The sequence below is a fragment of the Ixodes scapularis genome, unplaced genomic scaffold, assembly GCF_016920785.2.
Source record: "Ixodes scapularis isolate PalLabHiFi unplaced genomic scaffold, ASM1692078v2 PGA_scaffold5__190_contigs__length_132052651, whole genome shotgun sequence".
Lineage (NCBI taxonomy): Eukaryota > Metazoa > Arthropoda > Arachnida > Ixodida > Ixodidae > Ixodes > Ixodes scapularis.
This window is the reverse complement of record NW_024609880.1, coordinates 115211762-115234865: the sequence shown is the minus strand read 5'-3', so window position 1 is coordinate 115234865 and position 23104 is coordinate 115211762. Positions and strand designations below refer to the sequence as shown.

The 23104-nt window shown below is 44.3% G+C and overlaps 2 protein-coding genes across 2 annotated transcripts in view; both read right to left on the bottom strand.

Moving 5' to 3' along the window:
• LOC115323632 overlaps positions 1-5807 on the bottom strand; it is a 32868-nt gene extending 27061 nt beyond the window's left edge. Inside the window, exons 1-2 of the mRNA XM_040214316.1 lie at positions 5797-5807; positions 2100-2147 (exon numbers count right to left, since the gene is read on the bottom strand). Of these exons, the coding sequence (XP_040070250.1) occupies positions 2100-2147; positions 5797-5807 (59 nt within the window). The remainder of the gene's footprint in view (positions 1-2099; positions 2148-5796) is intronic.
• A 3452-nt stretch (positions 5808-9259) lies between these two features.
• LOC8042054 lies at positions 9260-21849 on the bottom strand. Its single transcript, XM_029978777.3, has 5 exons — positions 21682-21849; positions 19052-19233; positions 16925-17004; positions 13202-13387; positions 9260-9770 (listed from the first exon to the last, which is right to left on the bottom strand). The coding sequence occupies exons 1-5, from the start codon at positions 21817-21819 to the stop codon at positions 9487-9489; spliced, it is 870 nt and encodes a 289-aa protein (XP_029834637.2). The 5' UTR covers positions 21820-21849; the 3' UTR covers positions 9260-9486.
• Positions 21850-23104: the final 1255 nt, after the last annotated feature.

The following is a 23104-nucleotide window of genomic DNA, read 5'->3' as shown; positions in this document are numbered from 1 at the left end:
GGACTCCACCTATGTAAAGGGCCAGTTTGGCCTGCAAACTCTCCCTGTATTGAATAAAAGTTTTTCGCCACCACCACCACCGCCACTGCACGCGCCTCGCCGGTCTGCACACACCAGAGGAGTGACGTCATAGCCGCGGCAGACGCACTGGCGCTGCCGCGTGCCCGGCTGTCCGCCTCCCTTGCGCAGTAGCCATGTCTGACGCTACACCGGAGCCGTTTGATAGCGCCTCTCATTTTGTGTGCATAACCTCACGCAACGCATATTCTGGCATAGCCGAGCTAAGCCACCGCAATTTTTCGTTGGGCACAAGTTCGCCGATTAAACCTTTATTTTTCAGCTCACTGTTCATCCTCTCGTCACCTTCATTCGTGTCAGTATAAATCTAATCACATTGAAATATGTGTAATTGGCCTCTGAAATCTCCGATAACGGCGCACAGGCAATTTTATATATTTCAACGCGTCGGTGTTTTTGTTGTGCATGTGTCTCGCCATTTGGCTCAGGACGATTTTCGCGTTTTGTTCTGCACACATTTGCTGGAGACGTGAGTTCGGAGCGTGGGCAACTGGCCCCCTTGCACTAAAACTGGCGCAGCCGTGCGCGTTCCAAAGAAAGCTCGTGCAGAGACAAACAAGCGAGGGACCAGGGATGTCAAATGCAGAATACAGAAAAATACCCGACTATAACGAAGCGCCACCACACACGATTTCTCGCTTTGATGTAAAGGCCTGGAAGGCGATCCAGCCGCCATCAGTTGGTTCAGAATCACACTAACCAAGGGTGAAGTTGCACCTTAAAGACCAACGACCAGTTCGCGCTTTCCAGTTTGCCCTCGCTCCCTTCTCTCCCTCCTCATACACTGTCCACCGTTACCTGTTTCCTCCTCTCCCATGGTGAGCAGGATCTTCCGCCTTGCAGAATCCCGAATCCAGTCGTCGGCCTTTAATATTCAACGCTGTCAAAGCTACTGGCGGGAGCGCGTGAATTCGTTCCGGCGAGCACACGTGCAAATAATGAACGAGATCAAGCCTCATGCTCGCGCCAGTAGCTTTGACAGCGTTGTACGCTAAGTGTGAAACAGAGTATATAGATGTGCTCTAAATGAAATATTTAATGCAGAGCGTTATTGCGCATTGTTGCGTATTAGCGCTTTGTGTTTTTCAAAATAAGGGACCCTAATAGTCGATGATTGATACTTCTTGTCAATCCTTCCTATGCCTAGTATGTCAGTAAATATTTCTAGACCCGTGGCCAGAATAGTTTTTGGGGAACCCGCCCCAAATGCCAACGTCTCGCGATACGCAAACGCGCACGTTTCTGAGAGGGTGCTTTAAAAATAATGTTCGCAAAGACAATTTGTTTTTTTTTCAAAAACAAGGATTTTTTTTTTTGGTGGCATGGAGGCCAGCAAAATAATTTTTTTTATAAAAATTAAATATAGTCACTGGACATGTTTTTTTTATATTATATGAAAACGCTGAAAACCATATTACGATGTCATATCGAGACGGCTATAAGTCATTTTAAACCATGAATCAATTCTTTACCGAACCCTCCATTCCCAAAATGTTATGCGTCCGTCCGTCTGTTCATTTCCCGCTAAATGTAAGGGGAAATCGACGTCACGTAACCTGAAGACCAATCCAGTCTTCCCGCTAAATTTAGCTTAAAGTTTATGTCACGTGCCTTGACGTCACGTGATTTACAGAAAAGTTCAGTTTCCCAGTTAAATTTAGTAGTACAACTGTCGTCACGTGATCTATACACCAATTCAATAAACCATATGCGAAATGCAAAGTGTTATCCAGCGGGGTTGCGGAAGAACACGCTCCGTCTCACCAGTTAGCTTCGGCGCAGGCAAAAGCCAGGGCGCGGAAGAGTAGTTCTGAAGAATCATTCGCTTGCACAAGCAATCGCGCAAAAAAACCGCATTCAAAAACCACGCGCCCCGACCCTGCCTTTGCCGGGCACTCAAAGCCAAATTTCGAGCTGAAGTGTAAGTTTGTAAGTGTAAGTGTAAGATTACGGCGAGAAGCCAGTGACCGGCAGGGTGACGAGCGCGTACATGCGCAAAAAGAGCGAAAAACAATGCTAACCCATAGCACGCAGGTGTGGGCGAGGATCGATGACGGAGAGCAGTAGGCCTCGATTGCCACCGACAACGCTACGAAATTGACCAACAGCACGCAATCTCAACGCAACAAGGATAGCAGCGGGCAGATTGATGCCAGGCTATCGAACAATTTGGCATATGGTATATCCCCCCCCCCCAAATTAGCAGGTAAAACTAATGCAACGTGACCTCACGTCATTAGACATATACACCAATTCAGTTTCTCCGCTTAACTTCGCGAAAAAATGGTCACGTGATCTGACGTCACGTGATCTATACACATCACCTCCAGCTGAGTGAATACCCGCTTTACAGAGATTAATTAAAGACGACAATTGCAGCCGCACGCAAACAGCACAAATAGAAAAACAAATACGACAATAGAAAAACTGGCTACGACGGGCCGTTCAGGGAAGCAAACACATAGCTTCGAACCGCATTGGAGCGGGTTATTTTATTGGCTTTCAAAGAATTATGGCATCAACGTTTACTTTTTGCTGAGAGATTCACCCCCTGAGCCGTTCAAAATTCTCTCAGAGGTATAATATTACTGAACAAAACATGACCATGCTGGGAATATTATTTATGTTGTAAGGTCACCGAAAAAATTCGTACCTTCGATACAAGTATAAAAGACGGAAACGCAAGCTCAGATGTAGTAATCGGGTCAGTGTACTGTTGCATTGATGTTTTTATGTGCCGTGTGTGTCTATGCGCTTAGTGTTTATGTTCAGCTAGTGCTTCGAGTATGCATAATGTACTTACCTGCATCCATGTATAATTTTTCGTAGAACATGAATTGGGCGGTACATAGCGCCACCTAGCTTAGCTAGTTGCAATACTCTGCTTGACCCTGCTATCCGGTGGCAAGCGATTTAACCTCCTTTCACGCGACGCGGTAATTTCTGATTACCGTGCAACCGCTGCTTCGAATTTGCTCTTTCTAGAGCTGCCTCTAATTTTGCGAATGGTTAACCACTCCTCCGTGATGTGTGGTTGATGAAGGATTTGTGGTTCGAGGAATAGCAGGTAAGACTGAAAGTGCGCGAAGTAACTGGCTATCGGTTGTCTCCGCTTAACATCGCTGTGCTGACGACGAGAAGACTGAGTATCTGCTTTCGAAACGCAAGGTTCTTCACCTGCGGGGTAGTGGGCGCCTTTCCTAAAATATATCCCGCCACCCTAAGCTGAAACGGCATTGTATACAAATAAATGCCTACGGCGTCGGCTTGAGGACTCCGTGTAAGCAGCCTCCAGCTTTTAGAGTGCTCGTACCGTTTATCTTTCTTTTATTAGCTTCCCGCCAGGAGAAGTCGTACCGCAGGCAGTATGAAGCCCATTAGAGGAAACATCTCCCCCTTCTGGCGCTCGTCGGCTTCTTTCTGTATTCTGCGCTGTGGCGGATGGAGGCGAGGACGAAAGCGGGCTTATGTTTAAGCCAAAGTCGTGGGGAAGTCCGCAGCGTCTTCAGAAGAAGCTCAGACCCAGACTACACTGTACCCGGAGCGTTTGCTTCCTCTCTCAGTTGAGAAGAAAAGCAATTGGTCACCTGGTTGTACAAGCTGCATCCCCCCCCCCCCCCGCCCCCTCCCCCCTTCCCCCCTGGAACGTCTCCTCCTGGAACGTCCCCACCGCTCTTCCCTTGGCAATGAGCACACCGTGCCAATAAGATACCTTTAGTGAGCCCGTGGGCGACAGCATCTCAAAGAAAGCCAAAAAGGCATGCCAAAAGACAAGCCCAGAACCACGAAGAAACCATCAAACGAAAGGTGATGAAAAGGCGGCCGCTAGAGTGGAAGGATAATCCGCTGTGTATAGGATCGTACCCTTGAGGAAGGCTGCTTGGCGTATGCGTTTGGGAGCTTTCAGGGCACACATTTTTCGCAGACAACCTCCAAAGAGAGAGAGGGAGACAGAGAAAGAGAGAGAGAATGGGGACTAGATATGTTGAAGGTATTTTCCCCCAGTGCTCGACGTGCTGGCCTTGTTTGGAAGTGTGCCTGCAGTCGAGGACCCTGATATTTGGTGCGCCTCCCCACTGTCTCTCCACTTCGAAACTCCTGGCGCCGTCCCTGTCGGGAAGACGTCCCGTGACCTTGACGGAGATAAACCCCACTTTGGAAGCGCCCAGCAGGCGCGTACACCCCCCGCTGTTTTACTCTTTTGTCCCTCGCGTCGATTGCTTACGTTTTTTCTTCGAGCTGACGAAGAACCCCGGGGGGGGGGGGGATTGCCTGGCGAGGCGTTTGGGGGGGACGGGCAATCGCCCCCACCGCCCCCCCCCCCCTTGAATCAGCCACTGGTCTATGCGGGGAAGCGAGAACATAGCTGCCGGGAGCCTATGGGGACGCTGTTTCATTGACTGTCGCAAATAATTACAGTGTGTACCGTTACATCTAAGTAAGAGATACACTCCTTGGAAAGTTTAGCAACAATATTGGAGAACAATATTGGTGCGAAAGGAGCACCATATTTGTAACCTCGTTCACGGTTGAGATGGTCACTGAGAAAACGACTCCTCTCTATGATCAGTATAAAACGCGCATGGGTAGGCTTGGGTGGCGATTGGAATAGCGTGTCGTCGCGTGTGTGTTGGGCGTGTGTTGTGTGTGACATCTGTGTTCTAATTCCTTGTCTATGTTGAAATGTGTATAACGTGCGCAAATGTGAAATAAGTGTTCTTCGTATGTGAATGTAATGAGCGCGGAAAAGATCTACCCCAGAGATACCATATTTTTTACCAACTTTGAATTTGACGTTGACTAGCACCACCTGGGTGTGTAAGGACGCAATTCGCCACAAAACAAGGTAAGGGCGCAACATTTAGTCCCAGGGGCCTAAATGCAAGGGTGCGAAAGTTACTCCCGGGTGTTCAACTTTGAGGGACTAACGGAAGGGGAGCAAGGGTTGCTCCCGTTACCGTTGCTCCCCTAGGGGACCAGTGGCTGTGTCAGCGCATTTGCTTCCTTGGGGGAGCACGTCACGCTCCCTTTTTTTCTTAAAGTGTCGCTCTTGCACTCGATCGTGCTACCCTGCCGACCCTCGACGGCTGCGACGCTACACCTTTCTATTTTTGTTTTGAGTACAAGTTCGCCCCCATGAAACGTTTAGTTTCCTATAGCACTAACCGCCTTTCCGCCTGTCATTCGTGGCAATATATTGATTATTCGACCGGCTGCTGGGGAGATGGTCGGGTTTGTTTCAATCGGAGACGCACAAACATTACGATTAATGAACTCAGCGAATAGGCGCCACCCAGCATCCTTCGCTTGCATCCGGTGCGAAATGTGTATTCGCGTTCCTGTACTTTGAAATCTGCACTCGTTGGGCTGCACTTCACTTGCATCATGTATCCCACAGAATAAAGAACGGGTTCAGACACGTGGAGGTTTGAAGTTAAGAAGCAAAGTTCAATTCTAACTGCGAATCATTCGGCTTTCAAATCCTGCGAAGTAAATCGGAAGTTTTGCAGCTTTCGGTCCGTTACTGTGTGGTTGTTTCAAATTAAAATTTCTAAGAGGTAGGAAGCAAAAAATCATTCTCCGCTCCGCCCCCCCCCCCCCCTTTCCTCTCATCATCTGTAGTTCCGACGGGTATGGCGTACTAGCAACGGGTCGAACATTGTGAATCGTCGTTGCCACAAAGGCCGAACCGACGAACTTAACTGTATCTAGTTTTACCCTTCAAACATGTTTTACGCATAGAAACAAAAACGACAGGCAGTAAAAAGCAGCGAAAATCCGATGCGACGTGGTGTTCATTAACGACGTGATACGGAAGCTTGGCGTCACAGTAATCATTGGCATGTATTCTCAGTGTAGGGGCTCTTTCTTAATGTGTGTTTGTGTGTGTGTGAGCGCGTGCGCGCACGCGTGCATGTCTGCTTACGTTTCTGCTTGTGCGTGCGCGTGTCAGTGGATTGCTCTAGAATCGTACTAAATAGACCGACCCCGCAGCCAGTTTCATTATGCCACCTCTGCCGCCATGCATGATGGGAACTGTATGTCTTTCTGTACCAGGGATAACCCCGCTGAGGATCTGCGCGAGCAGAGCTCGAAGCGGCACGAGCTGTCCCGTGAACGGGCGCCTGCGTACTCTGGACCACAGTTATGACTGCGTCACGGATGCCGGGAACGCTTAGTGAGATGAGTCTATTAGGTTAACGAATCCAAAAAGAGGTAGCAAAAATGGAGGAAGCAAAAGAGAAAGCCAAAAGAGGAAAGTGAAGGGTCAAGCGTTAGCGTTTCTGAAGGAGGGACGTGTGTGGAGTTCCTGAAAGGTCATGCTAAAGCATTCCCTAAGGATCTAGCAATAGATATTCCTTGAATTTTAGTTTTGCTTCTTCGTGGACTGTTCTAACGTTTCTGGAGGACGGAAACTCTTTTTTCAACAATGCCAGATAAGGCGTCGGATACCTGGCAACCATGACTTTGAGTACCATAATGGTTGGATTCACGTAACCCTAAAGCTTAGCTTAGTGGCCCTAGCTAGACTCAAAAACCGTTGGGTGGTCATGGTCTGGATGATCTCAGACAAAAAAAAAATTATTTTAGTTTTTTTTTGTTTTTTTACATCTTTCTTGGAAGTTTGGGAATGCAATGCCCCGCGTCCTGTTTTCTCCAAAATCAACTCAGATAATCATTTCTTTTTTTTTCTCCGCACAAAATAATGTACACCAAAAAACATCGAATCTCCGTGGAAAAACTAAATTCCGATATCACAATTTCGAATTACTTTTTTCTGCATTTAATTAATCGCAGCTACTGCAGCTGCATTTAAACGGAAATGGAGCATCCGGCGATGCGCGGTTTATTTTGAATCAGAGAAAAGCACGGCTCTTTTTGTAGTGAACACATGGCAGGTTCAGACATTTTGCACATACTGTGTGACTTAAGGAGCGGCCAGGCTGTTTAAATAGACCGCGAAATTCGGTTTCTTAACCTATCGCGCTACGACTTTGTGCAGCGTTGCCCACAGATGGTGCTTTTTTTTTTTTTTGTAAAATTGGTCAAAATCGAACTTGCCTGAGGAAAAAATAAAGAAAGAAAAGGGTTTAGCTCCTATAGAAACGCGCGAAGCCACCGGTCTTCGGGCAATACGGCGCCGTTTCGCACGGGAGACAAGAGATGGCGCAAGCGGTCGCGACGCCAACTGCCGCCAACGAACCAGCATACGGCGCCGACAGCCGGAGTCTTTAGCAGACGATCTTTTCGTCTCCAAAGCGGCGCGAGCTTTTCTGATATTAGTGTCCAATACCTTATTTTATCATCCTTTCTAATGAAACATATTGAATGGACACATAATGGGTTAAAAAAATGGTCCGTCGGGTTATTTTTACTCTTTTTGTTTTCGTGGTAATTATGTCGTCTACTTTGCAGTTCCTTGTTGTTACCGCGCCTGTTTTTGCTTCTGCGACTGTCGCCGCTGCGGAACGCGCGCCGCTTTTGAGTCGAAACAATCGTCTGTTAAAGACGCCGGCTCTTGGCGCCGTATGCTCGTTCGTTGGCGGCAGTTGGCGGCAGTTTCTTAACCCACTGCGCTTGCGCCATCTCGTCTCCCGTGCGAAACGGTGCAGTATTGTTTAAAGACCGGTGGCTTCGCTGCGTTTCCATAGGAGCTATGCCTTTTTCGTTCTTTACTTTTTCCTCAGGTAAGTTCGCTCTTTGCAAATTTTACAAAAACAAAAAGTACCATCTGTGGGCAACGGTGCACGAAGTCGTAGCGCGATAGGTTAAGAAACCTAATTTTGCGGTCGATTCAAAGAGCCTCGCCGCTCCTTGGGTCACCCAGTAGTTCTGGGATAGCTTCACAGAATACACCATCTTATATTAAACTCATCTTTATTCTGCAATCCCCGAATCAAACGAAATCTTCTTACCTTTTCCAAGATGTCGATTATCAAGAGTTTATGTTCGAATAAATAACAGATGTTGTTAAAGACAATATGGTATTCCCAAAAACCTCATATAAAAAAAGCGATAATCGGGTTTCTCGTTTCAAATTTAATTTTGTAGATAATTTATATGTACAATATTTTGGCGATTATACGGCGTGCAAGTTTGTCTGCTCTTCACGGACGCGTCTTGGATCCCGCACACTCGCATCGCTGCCGCAGTGGCGAGAACCGAAGACGGTTGAAACCGGCAGCAGGCTTACTACCTGGATGATGCACCTATCCACCACTGAAGTAGAGTTCCGGGCCCTTGTTAGAATAAGTTGGATCCTCACAGACTCTCAAATGGTGACTACGTACACAAACAAGATTACACTGATCTACACTGAAAGCTCCACAGCCATCTGCATACTGCTGGCCCACCCAGGGTGTGAACCACTCAGTACACGATCAAGAACGGGTGTCTCATGATCAAAGACCAGAAGGATACTGCAGTCCAAATCTAGTGGGTGCCGAGGCACTACAGTCAGGCAGACAATGAGGCCGCACACGACCTGGCGAGCGAGGCTTCCACTCCTCGCCACTTGCAGGGTGTGCCGATCTTACGTGCGGCCCTCGACCACAGCCCGGAGGAAGAGAGGAGAAGACCAAAGCAACTACGAGTAAGAGAACTCCACGATCGTTTGTTCCCCTTCGAGAATCCACTAGCGAGGGGACTAAAGCACGAACGGTCTTCGTCATTACAGAAGGCGTGGTGGCAAAGTAGCGCTACAACCAAATACGCAGGCAAAGAGAAAAACACCCACCTCCACCGATCACACGTTACACCAGGTGCTCCGCCTATCAAGCTCTCACCATCAAGCATCTCATCTGGGAGTGTGAAGGACACAAAGAAGCCACACAAAAACACCTCCCACCCGTAGTATCTTCATACGAAGACTGGATCAATCCGACACAGGACCAAAAGAAGACCTTGCTCGCACTGTGGAGCCTCGCATGTGAAACCTCATTCGTGCGAAGAACTTAATTTCCAATACCCTTACCCTCCCTTCCTCAAGGAGGACCAAGGCCAACCTTTCCGAAATAAATGTATTCCGCCTTCCTTTTTGTTTGAAGCATTTTGCATAACATTTTATACATTTAGTTGTTAGCTATTGATGTATTCATTAACTTATAAAATCTTCTTAATTCTTCTAAACGAACACCATGTTTTTTTAAGTTTTTTTTTGTCGCAACAAACACTTTTTATCATTTATTTCACACATATATTTATTATTTAGATACAAAGAAATCACACAAGGCAGAATTCCGCGGTGTTCTGCGGATGCACCAAGAATAATTTACACTAATTGGGTGACAGTTGGCGGGCTCTAATTCTTCATCTAGATGTAAACACAGATATATACTGTCCAGAATTCGATGAACAAATTACAGATTACGACGCGGAAGCTGCAATAGTATTGCTTTGATAGCGGTGTTAGTCATCATCCTCTGACTGTGAAGTAGTTTCAGTTTGACAACTTTTTTCACACTCAGTCTTATTATACATTAGTGTTTCCGGGTCTCCACAGCTCAACAAAAATGCTACACGACAGTTTCTGGGAAGTTTTCTAAATAATTTAAGATTCAATTTATCTTCAGCATTATTTTCTGTTATGCAGTCCTCCGTGTTCTTGTCTTTGTCACTCTCCTCTTCTGGTTGAGCCTCCAACTCTGTTAAAGTTTTATTCAACAAGATTTCATTCAACCAGAACTCGCAAACTGCAAAGAAATTGAGCACTATTTTAAGACCACAGTTAGAGCAAAAATTTTATTGACTAAATATTCAGTCAGGAAATATTTGAAGAGTTGAAGCATATATGTATCCTTTTGGGGAGAACACACTGGCTAACGTGTATAGAGCGAGACGGAACACAAACGCTCACGAGCTCGTTTCGTGGTTACTCAGAGGCAAAATGAAAATGCGGAAATGTGCTTGGTTACTTCAAACACCGTTTAAATTGTAAAATAATATTATTTCCAGCATTTAAGACTGATCTCGCCTGTATATACTCTTTTCCGCTAACGTTACTTTCACGGTGATCCGAAGTTGAGTGCATTGGGGGTTTCCCCAACCTTGATTACGCGTTTCCGTCAGGAGTGTGCCGGTTGCTGCGACGAAGGCGTCAAATTAAAAGCTCTATAATTCTACGAATAATTCGGCGTGCATTAAAAAGTAAATAAAAATTAAGATATAATCGCATGTTTAACTAAGCGAAACGTTTCTAGAAAGATATACGTATGTCCCAAAGGGTAATTAGCATCGCAGCAGCTCCATTCAAATAAGTTTCTTTGAAGAACAGGTCAATGGTTGAGCGGATTACGTTGTGCGACAAAAATAAGTTTTATTTCAAGCGCAGCTCTTAGGCGCCCGTTTCCGGCTTGAGTGGCGTCGCCGTCGCCGTCGGCGTAACCGGAACGCTTCGGCGTAACGTTTTTTCGTGACACGTCGGCGTCGGCGTAGCCGTAACGCATCGGCGCAACGCTTTTTCGTACCGCCTCGGCGTCGCCGTAACGCATCTGTGTAACGCTTTTTCGTGACGCGTTGGCGTCGTTGCTTGCGTAGCCGTAAGGCATCGGTGTAACGTTTTTTTGTGACGCGTCGGCGTCGCCGTCGGCGTAGCAGTAACGCATCGGCGTAACGCTTTTTTGTGATGCGTCGCGGACGCCGTCACCGTCAGCATAGCCGTAACTCCTCGGCGAAACGCGTCGGCGTGACGCGTCACCGTCAGCGGAACCGCGCGATGCATTATGGGAAACGTTGCATAACTTACCGGGGTGACCCGCGCGTTGCATTATGGAACATTTCCTATAATGCACTTCGCGGGAGAAAGGAGGAGGAGGAGGGAGGAGGAGAGAGCACGGCAGGAGTAGATGAGGAGAGAGGAGGAGAGGGTACAGATGAGGATGAGGGGCATACCATCCCCCTCCGTATCCTCCTGTTCTCTTACTCAAGAGCTGCGCTCTAATTCGGCACTACAGGGAGTTGTAAACGTCTTTGACTTTTTAGAGCGCAGCTCTTAGGGGCCCGTTTCCAGCCTGAGCGGCGTCGGCGTCGTCGTCGCCGTCGCCGTCGGCGTAACCGCGCGTTGCATGCAACAGGTTGCATGCAACTGGTTGATGCAACTGGTTGCATGCAGGATGCAACAGGTTCCATGCAACAGGTTGCATGCAACCTGTTGCATCCTGTGCAATTTGTTGCGTCCTGTGCAGCCTGTTGCATGCAGCTAAGAGAAAATGCATCAAGATGCCTGCAACAGGTTGCATGCAACCTGTTGCATTCTGTGCAACCTGTTGCATGCAACCTGTTGCATCTTACAAAAAACACCGCAACGTCGGCGTCGGCGTAACCAAGGTCACCCCAAGGTCACGTGACCCCCAAGATCACCACAAGGTCATGTGACCCCCAAAATCGCCCAAAGGTCACGTGACCTTTGGGTGTCACGTGACCCCCAAGGTCACGTGACCCCCAAAGTTATGTGACTCCCCAAGTCACGTGACCCCCCGATGACGGCATCAGTGACGTCACTGATGACGTCATCGGCATCCGCATCGTCATCGTCATCATCACTGATGACGATGCGATGACGCCATCATCACTGATGACGTCACCGGCATCCGCATCGTCATCATCACTGATGACGTCACCGGCATCCGCATCGTCATCGTCATCATCACTGATGACGTCATCAGTGACGTCACTGATAACATCATCGGTACCCACATCGTCATCGTTACTGATGACTTCATCGTAATTGTCATCGTCCCGTGACCCCCAAATCACGTGACCCCCCCCCCCCCCCCCCCCGAGGTCACTTGACTCCCTCAGTACCCTTCCCTCCTCCTCCTCAAGAGCTGCGCTCTAATTCGGCGTTGTAGGGAGTTGTAAGCGGCTTTCACTTTTTTATTCCTAGCTAATTGTCTTGGTACGCTCAAGCACTGTAAGGTTCAAACGAATAAACATAATATTCACAAACACAAAACCCCATTAACATATGTGTCTTTTAGCCAAACCTGTTTTAATCATTAATTGGGGGCGTCGCAAATTGTTCTGATCTGTACACTGCGTCTCAGATTATATGCCACAAGCTACACAAAGACAAACTTTTTCCCTTCAAGGCATAGAAAATCCAAACCTTAAAATGTTTTTATCTAACTCTTCAAACCACTGTAGTTTCTGAACTTATCACAGTCTATCCACAGTCCTTAAATTATGTTTTCCAGATTTAGTCGCAAAAAATCAGAATTCGAAATTATTCGACCTATATTGCTTATTTTACTTGAAGCATGCTTCGACTTCGACGCAACAAAATATTAAAAAATACACAAAGGAAGTCTTATATGTCCCGCTAGGATATAAAATCACTATACTTTTACCGTATTTGGAAGACAAGAATTCTGCGAAACGCACTGAAAAAACAACCATGAGCCCTTCGAATGTGTGGAGGTGGAGGACCAGCGTAGCTGTTTAGCACACGCAGAGACCCGCTCCAAGGAGCTGGAGGAAACTAGACTCGCGCGACGTGACCGCCAGCCCGGGAGAGCGGAAGGAAACTAGGCACTCAAGCGCTGGGAACGACGACGAAGAGAGAGCGGTGCGAGCGTAGACATGGCCGGCGCGGGTCGCACAGCGGAAAATCCTTGAAAAATTTCTATTATCTACCTGAGAGTCTACGGATCCTGAAAATGGTGCCTATTCGTAACTAATCTACTGCATAGGCCTATTGCTAAATTACCCAAACATCAAGGAGAATGCAGGGAACGGTGTTCCACGCGCCGCTCGTGCCGGCGTCTGCATGCAGGAACTGTTCTAAAGGAAAAGCCTAAAATAAATGGCATCTTGCACGCAGGTTCGTCAACCCTTTATTTTGGGTATTTACCTCGAATATATTATACGCGAAGACGTGCGCGTGCGGCGCGTGCGGCGGTGCGAGCATGGAGTGTTTGGTTCCGCACACAAAAAATCCACGGAACCCTAGCTTAGCTGTAAAACGAGAAATCACGTGAAGTGTCAGTCCTAAGTTGCCTCTTGGCTTTGCCACTGTTTTCGATAAATGTCTTTGCGTACGGGGCCAACAAGGTCCACTTTTCTGCTACTTAAAATTGTTTTTGGGCATGTACCGAAGATAAATTAATAATTTAAATGTACTCACCTCCGCTACGCTCTAGCGTCCTCAAAATATAGCACGACGGCTCACTGAATACGACGTATGAATCATAATATTCCTCATCATGGGAAAAATATGTAGGATCTCGGAGTCCTGAGTCACATTGGTAATTAGTGTAATCAACTAAGTTGTAGGATCCATCTGCAGTTCTGCTTCCGCAATCTGGTGCGTCTTTTGTATAGAAAACAAAACGTTTACGAGTATGGTTAGTTGTGCCCCAGAAAAAAAATTATGAATAATATTTATTAATAATATTACTGTGATCTACTGTATACTAAAATTCCAACATAAGGTAACGTATCTCGCAATATATTTTTTATCTAGAAATTATTCATTTATTAGTGCAAATATTACACCAAAGAGAGTAAAAATTCACTAAAATATTTCCTGACTACAGCGACCTTCCCCTTCAATTTGTAATCTTACATATGCCTACCTTAATACGAATATAGCCAATAATCATATTTTGGACGTAAATAAATACTGATTAATTTTAAGAATTTTCATTCTGTTAATGTCTCGCACTGTGTCCGTGTCCCAAGCCCGTAACAATTAAACAGCTTAGACGTTTGTATTTTCTAACGCAAAATGTGTCTATATGCTTAGTTCTATGAGAACTTTATAGTAGCCTGATACAAGCTGACAAAAACCGGTGAACCCAGATTCTGTTGAGCTACCGTGCTCATTAATTAGTTATGTATGTTGCGCATACGGTCTGTGCCTGATGGGGGTAGGGCTGAATGTGGGGGGCTCGCGCAAACAATGAGTATGTTAGCTCAAAAAATGTTGTGTCCCCCGGACTTCGCCAGCATGATCAAGCTAATGTTGTTTTTCTTTTTATTATTTCAGGCAATGGCAGCCGTTTTGTTTCCTTACTGAATGCGTACACAAGTATGACTAGTAAACAAACAAAAAAAAGACGAGTCTTAAATTGATACATTCGTTGCCCTACTACTTTTTACTCAATAGTGATGTTCAGCTGCAGTCGCATGCCTGTATACATTCATGCTATACAAGTCCCTTAGCGAAAACTAAGACCTTTGAAATATACCACATTATAATTCGAGTGTTTCAATTACAGTTTATAATGGCAAGTACAGGATGAATATACCGAAAATGTACAGGTTTTTTTTTTTGCTTGATAATAATATATATTTCTGAGAATCTTTTTAAAATACCTTTAATTAAACAACATCTGAAGTACACTTCGTGCGTTCTGAAATATGTAAATACTTAATCAGTAGGCACAAAATGCCTTTCACATAGATTTCTTAAAATATTATTTTTGTTTCATGCAAAACATACTCCAACCCTAATAAAAACGCCGCGATGAACAATATGTGCACAATACTCTAAGAATACCTGGAAATCGTAATTACTCTTTTGATATATATACTCTAAGTAGCTTTTGACTGCAATACTTTGGTAGTTTGACTTTAACTACCAAAGTATTGAAAAGCTCGCATATCAGAAGTTCACTTCAAGCAGATGTGGAGTACACTGAAGTGACTAATACATTTGATTAGTTGGTCAATTGAGTTGTGCAGCATCGCACTGATAAATCAACCCAGTTTATGTTTTTCTTTTTTTCTATCAAGAACACACCTGATGAGTCTCTTGCACACCAATCACAAACAAGGTTCGGGAGCTACAACCACAACACTCGCTGATGCTGCAAAGCTTCAGAAGGTGCTGTGAGTAGATATGTTTGGCGTGGTTGTGTTAGCACAATGTTAGTTCACTGAATGTGTATACTCACCATTGTATATGATGTGAGTAGTGACTTTAATATAGTGGCGTTAATGACCATATTAAAAAGTCAACTAGTAAAGAAAAGCAAAATAATTATTTTAAAGTGAAGAAACTGCCTTGACTCGCTTTGTCCTGAGTGGTGCTATGCAGAGAAGCAATAACATTTCTTCTAGGAGCCGTTTATGTGGATATTAGCGACTGCACCGAATTATTATTAGTTGTACCAATGTTTTGTAGTAAGAGATATCATCCACAAACTTAAAAACACTGTTTTCCTTTTGACAGACTCCCGAGGTGAAGATCAAATACTTGGAACCTTAATAAGTGCAGAGGTGGTCACCGGCCAAATGATTGCCTTCAATATGTAGGCTGTATAAGGCTCTGGAGCAGTCGACGGGACTGTGATTCACGTGTTCAGTGCGTTATGGCGTTCGTGTTTGTGCTCGTTTCTAGTGTGTAGTTGTGGGATGTATGTAGTACCATCAAATACGGGACACCGTTTACTAACATAATTACCAATAAAGAAAGTAAAAGAAAAACATTTGTGTAGCCGGTTTTTAATAGACAAATGGCATCTTGAGGGGAAGGAAGTATGTTTTTGGTATATCTAAAATCTTTTCTGATCAACATTTAAGATATATTTTGAACATCTTACGCGTGTATTTCGAACGTGGACGAAATAATACAGATTGAATACAAAATTAACATCCAAGTTCAATATATTTCAACTATGTTTTAAGTACAGCCTCTTTTTGATAAGGGGTGCCTGAACAAATTAATCGCATGTTTGTGATTTTATTTGCTTTTTATTTCCGTTCCGACTACCACTAGAACAAGCACAACACTTTCCAATTTTTAAATGAGATCCATTACAGGAGCCCTGCAAGCACATTTTTGTTGGTTTTTACTTTGCACCAAACCTGAGCGCACTTCAGTGCGCTCAGGTTTGGTGCAAAGTAGTAACTTAATAGTAACTTAATGAAACCTTTCTCGAATTTCGCTTTATATTAAAAGTTATAGGCAAATTGGAATTACAAAAAGCAGCAAAAAATAACCTCCTTCATGGCGTCCTTGGTTGCTTGAGTGGGCGTGAACTAGAGGAGGGGCAGTGAGCTCAGCGAGCGGTCATGGTTGCCGCACTTCGTGTCCACAGCTCGAGAGGGCGCCACTAAAGCACGTTCTGGCTAGGCTGTATGAAGCGGGCAGCCACGGCGGCTCGCATTGCATTTGCTGCGCGATTAAACAATAATTCGGCATGACACTTCATTGGACACAAACGACAGCAAACACGGGGGAAAGATCAGTTCAGAACGGGAGCCACTTTGCGCTGCCAAACCGCCAAAAGGCCAAGCCGTAAGCCAAAGCTGCTCGCCAAAGGCGTTGCGAACGCTCGGAACCGGTCGGATCCTCCAGTCCATACGACCGCAGCGCCGCCGCGTACAACCGGGACCTTTCTACGCTCGCCGTTCGTTGGTGTCTGATCACACTACACCTTTCTAATATGCGCCGCCTTTTCCACCGCTTGGTGGCGGGTATGTCGAGGGATCATTTCTTGCTCCCCCACTTTCTAAACTACATTTGTTTTTGTTTTTTCTGATCTAGAATGGTGAACAGAAACTACTTTTATAAATAGTTGAAATGGCTCACGCTACTTATATTTTGTATTCCGACTAAATTAAGATTTTAGCGGCTCTGACCAGTAGCAAGCCCAGGACCAAAGACGTCACATATCGTGCGCTTTCGGCACCGCGGGTCGCCCCCGCAGGTGGAGGAGGTTTCCGCGTCGTCCGGTTAAAACATTACGCACTGATATTTACTTACTTTCTCCCTGCCTGCTGGCTTGCCCGAACCCCAAATGCCATGGAAACCGCAATAAGGGTAGACGCACAAATATAATTGCAGGGCCCCTTTAAGGTTTCAAATTGAATATGCAAATTTGAGAATACATTTACTTACCGGGGTACCAGAATCGGAGGATATTTTCTTGACAATAATTATTTTGTTTTATTGCTGCAACCTGACTGATCCATGTAACCCTGCGCGCAAAAGATAATTTTTTTGTTAACTCTTTTTTGTTTCTGACAGTCTGCGTCAAGTTACGAAATGCTAAGGACATCTGTATCGCTTTTTTTTATTTTAATTCAAAATAAATGATTGTGTAAATCATTTTTATGCATGATGAATAATAAAAGCAGCAACCAGTTTGTTCACTGTCAAAGAAGCCAACTTGGCGTCATCATTACATTTAAGAGTTCATTTGCTCTGTTTGCGGATAGGCAAGGGGAGAGATCTGTTTTTGAAGTATCCATACAAACCCTCGCATACTCGACCTTTCTGATTTTCCTACTTCATTTTTCATACCCAAAACATTTTTTTTACCGGTTTACAGGAAGTTCATGGGTGAAGGAAAGTCCAGGGCAGCTTTGGTCAAAGCCGCGCATGGCTACTTCTAAACACCCATCACTCCTCTCGTCTACTTCAGAGACTTTTACCATTATAATTATTATCAATAAAGACAGGAGTATATATTTGTTAAAATTGCTTTGAAAACCATGTGCTACAATCAGAATATATACTCGTTGCGTGCAGTACAGGCGAAGGCAACGCCCGGCGAGGGGAGAAAGGGCTGGTGAGTAGGAGAGAATTAAACCTCCTCTCCTCTCTAACGTTCCTAGAGCTCTCTCTTTTTCCCTTCGCTCTCCACTGCCCTTCTCTCCCGTCCAGCCTTGCTAGTGTCAACCCTTTCTCTCTTCGCCTGGCGTTGCCTTCGCCTGCACCGCACGCCACTAGTGACATGGAGTATAACTAGTCGTGGTCACTGTAAGCAATTCTTGAAAATATGACGTTCTTTTGTCTTTATAAAAGGGTCCTTTTAGCAGAAACATCACGTTTTGTGGACAATCCAAAGATGATATATTTTGTATCTCCTTTTTAGCTTACTTTTTACAATTTAGCCGGCTCGTTTTTTGATGTTGCCAAATACTTCTTGCCTCTCCAAAAAAAACGTTTTTTTTTTTTTACAAAGCGGCGACGTTTTATGCTACGCCACAAGAGGTGAAGTTTTATTATTTTCAATGCATAAACTTTATTACTGCAATCTATGGGTTTGCTGGATATATATTATACGTTGTATAATATAAGCTCCGGTGTTGTAATCCCGTGACAGCGACGTCTGTCAAATATACACCTACGCGGAGGATGTTGTACTTATTTCTGCTCCAAGACTAAATGCAGGTCTCGAATTGATGGGTAATATAATCTCAACTCTTTTATAATGCCTTAGTATACAATATTACTGTCCACAGTCAAACTCAAAGGCGTGTATTACGTACGTTATAGAGACGCAAGTAAATTGTGACAGAAAACAAGACTTTCTCACGATTTGAAGAACACGAAAGAATGAAACACGTAGGATGACGGCAGACAGTACAGTTCTTTGAATTAGCAACCGACATTTAATGATGCCACCTTCAATGATTCAGTTCTTTCTTTCCCCGACCCGAAAATCTCCCGGGATAGAAAAAAAAACCTCAGAAGAAAAGGACCCCGGGAGAAGGAAACGTCCATTAAGAAACAATAAAAAGATACCATAAAGAAATTTTAAAGAAAATAGAAGGAAACGGAAGAACGAAAGGAATTTACAAAGTGGGGAAAAAAACATGATTATCATGGAATCGAACCGAAGAGGCTACTTTAGCTCCTGCTTCAAGAGCTAAGGGAGGTAGAGGAAAAGTTCAAAACATCACCGGCCATCCGATAGGACTCAATTATCGCTATGCCAAGTATGTCCATATGTTTCCCGATAACTGGGGTCGCATGGAAGTGCGCCTCACATTTCAAACAAACGCGGTTATTCTCCACAATAGGTTGAAGGGCGTCACAAGTCGCTCCGGTTGCATTTTTATTCCTTTGTTGTTTTAGTATTCTTTCGTGTTCATTTGTATATTTTTTTTTAATTTATTCCTTCGTGTTTTTTTAATTATATTTACCAAACTGCTTTCATTTTATTTTATTTCTCACAAACTGTTGCTTGTTCTAAAAGAGAATTTAGTGTGGTACTATCGCAGACTTATATCAACTTACTGTTCTTCCATCCTTTTACTCCAACGGTCGTACTTGTTCCAGGTCAAGTTGTAAACCGCAGTCTTCAAAGTTTGGTTCAGGTCACTTGTCCTTAATTGAATACATCTCTTACTGCTGTAGTTATAATTGTACTCATTAACATACACCATATAGTATGCCACATTCTCAGTATTTCTAATTACCTGGAAAAAATATACGTTTTATTATGCATTATATAATCTCAGGTCTTGCTCCACATTGCTACTATCTCTTAAGTCAAAACAATCGTTCTTGCATTCTGGTGTAAAACCATCCAATAGGCACTAAAATATTAGCAACGAGTAAGGTAAATTGGAGCTAAATTATCTTAAGTTTATATTTAGCCCATCAAGCCCATAAAAGGGGTGTATTTCGAAAGGCAATATTCGCTCTCGCCCTTTCTCATTTCGCCCCATATTTTTATTCGGACCTCCTCGTTTCAACTTTCTCAAAACATTCAACCCGTTTCTTTTCTTTTTTTTTTTTTTTTTTTTGCATTTGGGCTTATTTTTTGTTCACATTCCCTCCCGTTCGCACTACTACCGAACTCCACGTTGTACTCAACCCTGCGCTGGCTCCGACGGCTCGTTGCGTGCGCTGCAGTCCACTTTAACCTTTTTGTGCTCAAAGTACTTTTTCTACAAAAGAGATAGATGCAACTTTCTGTGTTAATTAAAAGCAGGTAAAGAAACAATCTAAAAAAAAATGTATCCGTGCTGGTTTCGCCACAGTGAAATGTTGCTCCTGAGCAACATTGGGCATTGATGCCCACTATTTAGTACGAAATTCCTTGAAGCAGTTCCTTCATGGGACCAGGCAAAGATGCATGCTGCAGTTGCTGCAATACGGAAATCTCACGGAGGAAATCTCATGGGACCAGGCAAAAAAAAAATTGTTCGTGAATTTCTTTATTCTAGAGAATCCTCGAGTCCGTCTGCTACACGCTATCTAGAAAGTGTTAAAAGCATAACTTTGCAAATTACGCTTTATTTGCAATAAGGAATGTTATAATTGTCAAAACGAATATAACCAAATGCCACGACAAGCCACAGCCCTGAGAGAACGCAATCGATATGAGAAAAATGAAGAAACAAATGTGTAAGTGGTTTAGGATTTAGCTACCTCGCTCATGGGAGTGCCTACGGTTGCTAGAAAACGTGCTGCCGCATTTCTACGCCAGCGTCCCCTCCCCCCTCCCCCCCCCCCCCCCCCCCAAAAAAAAGCAATACATATATGTGTCCAAATTAAGAACGAACGTAGAGAGGTGAACTGCGGTAAATATGCCCGTGCTATGTCGCAACAAAAAAGCAGGCTCAGAATTAAGGCTGAACCACGAAGTTCTGAGCCAGCATGACGCGAACGACCAATTTTGGCCCAAAGCTACAACAGGTCGCTTTCCATCTCTCGGTTAGAATGACATTCAAAATATATATCAGTGCAATGATTCGCTTTCTTTTTGATTCCGGAACACATTCAGATGTAAAGTTGTCTTCAAGGAACACTACAGTTTGTGTTATTTTGAATGTTATCCACCTTAGTGGTGTATCCAGAAACAAGTTGCTTCCGACCCAGACAAACGTTGTGTAGGATGTAAACATTACGCGTGCTGCCATCTATGTTACCAGTGATGAACAGTCATTAGTTTATTGAGATCTACATCGGGCATTGGTGCCTACTCGCACTACTTGTATGAAGAAAAAAAATGTTTCAGACTGTTGCTCTTTGGCAACTCTGGGCATAAAAGGGATACCAGCTCCGCTCAATTCTGAAACATTTGAGATAGTGAGTTTACGTTCAATATAACTAATAAAAGGAACAACGTCATTGGCTTCGCGTAAAATGGGATATATTTTATGAAGTTTTATTTTAAACCAGTGTTGTGTCAATACTCAACAAACGTATTTAAGATAACGTACTAAATACCGATTTGAAAATGTGTTTAAACTCGTTTTATAACTACAGGGTGTCACAAAAGAAAATTTACACGGTCCTTTTTACCGCAAAAATAAACTAGGCATCGCCGAACGCTCATTCTCCGCCGAAAGGTAGCGCTAGAGGTCACAACCAGATGGCAAAGTTTCAGCCCGATTCGATAACTTAATCAAAAGTTATGAATGATTTTCTGAACATTTCAATGGGAAAATGGCGGCCGACGGAGTTTTCGAACACACGGGGCTCTATGACACCAGAAACCGAAAACGGACGAAAATGGGATCCATTTTCCCATTGAAAATTTAAGAAAATCACTTATGAACTACGCATTACCGTCTGATCAGGCGTCGCTCAAATATAGCCCTTGTGATTTTGGAGAAACTGAAATGCTTAGAACGTTACACTCTTTTGATTTAGAACAACAAAGATGCTTATTGTGGTTTTCAAATACAAAGGGTCTTCTCCTTCCAGCTGCAGCCACTTTTAATCTCCAAGTTTCCGAGATCTTCATTCGTATTCATTTTCTCATAGAATCTGTTTACGAATGCATTTCGATGCAAACATTTATTCTAGTAGAACTGAAAATCGATACGTAACGGCGCAAAGTTTACAAATGCATGTGCTTTGATCTTTCAATGTCGGGCGCATTTTGAAAGGTGGTTAAGAAATTAAAATCATACCTTCCACGCGTCTTGCATGATGCCGAGGTCCGGCCTGTTCAGATCAGGATTGTTGTCGGAAGATCTTTCCTTCAAATCAAATGTTATGGCGAACGACGTGGCAACGCTTACACACAAAACAAAATTCCTCAATGCCATGATACGCTCCGTCCGGTTCCTTCGAATGCAGTCGTAAGATCAGCAGGCGTATCGCCTTTTTTGTGGGGGAAATATCGTAAAAAAGAACAAAATTACTAAAACCTTTTCTGTATATGTGCGTGTTTTTTTTTTTCTTTTCTTTACAAGATGTATTTTATTGTTTTCGGTTGTCGAAATTCAACCTCTCCCTTCTTTGACTGCCAGATATGGGTGCGATTTTTCTGTTATCCTTCCGATAGAAGAACTAGCCTTGTGAAATATTCCTTCGCCGTTAATGTTCGCTTCCTATTTAAAGCAAATAACGAGGAACAGTCAAACAAACCTGGTGTGCACTTGATAAAAATGTTCCTTCCTTTCCAAAGTCAGCTAAGCTTAGTCTTAACAGTAACTCAGAGTGGCTGTATCGGTATATTTGTTATTTTTATTATATTGTTTTGGTGTATTCTTTTCGATCTCTCGCTACGCTCAGTGCTGGAGCGACACCAACATTGAGCATACGCGTTGGTAGCACAGAAATTGAGGAGTTTTATAAGCGGGCGGAGGCGCGCTATTTTTTCAAAATACCGAGAAGCGTAGCGTGAGTCTCGCGAGCACGAATCTTCGCAAAGTTAGGAAAAGCAAGGGACGAGAACGCAACTCAAGGTGTGTGCCACGCCGCATGTACCCGCTTCGCGACCGCGACTGTTCTTGGAAAACGATCCTTGCTGCTGTGACGAGTAGTCGCGACCAATCAGATCCTTCCAGGATTGGGACAAATGACAAACTATTACTTGAAGGTATTCTGCCGCATTATGAAAGGTGTCCCACAACAGTGAATTACACTGCACCAATGATTTGGGAATATTCTTTTGGGGCTCTCAAATAAAACGAACAGCGCTCGCACGTTGCTTGTAGTTGTGTCGGCAACTGAAGGAACACTCGGGAATGGATTTACGAAAATGGCACGAGAACATTTGTCGAATAGAGTCTCAGATGTCTCGCACTGACCGAACTTTCACGGGATGCATTCCGTTCACCCTTAAGCCGGGGTCACACTGCTTATACATCACACAAAATACAGTGTGCTAACATATTCGAACGGAGGTCAGCACGAGATAAGTGCTTCGAATGTTGCGTGGCAACGAGTTCAAAGAGAAAACTTGGCGCGTGGCATTCGAACCACGGATAATGCTGCGAGTACTGTTTACAAACTCTCTTTTCTTTAATGTAGGAGCAGTTTGGCCTCGGCTTTAGACTTGCAAAGAAGCGAAATCTACAGACAGTCAATGGCGGCATTAAAATTCCC

Excerpts from the sequence above, each read along its gene's own strand:
- LOC8042054 (XM_029978777.3), bottom strand. The coding sequence starts at position 21,819 with ATGGCATTGAGGAATTTTGTTTTGTGTGTAAGCGTTGCCACGTCGTTC. Across the intron at positions 19,234-21,681 it reads TCATGCAAGACGCGTGGAAG|GTAATTAGAAATACTGAGAA; the intron begins GTATGATTTTAA and ends TATTTTTTCCAG. Across the intron at positions 9,771-13,201 it reads GACGCTAGAGCGTAGCGGAG|TTTGCGAGTTCTGGTTGAAT; the intron begins GTGAGTACATTT and ends ATTTCTTTGCAG.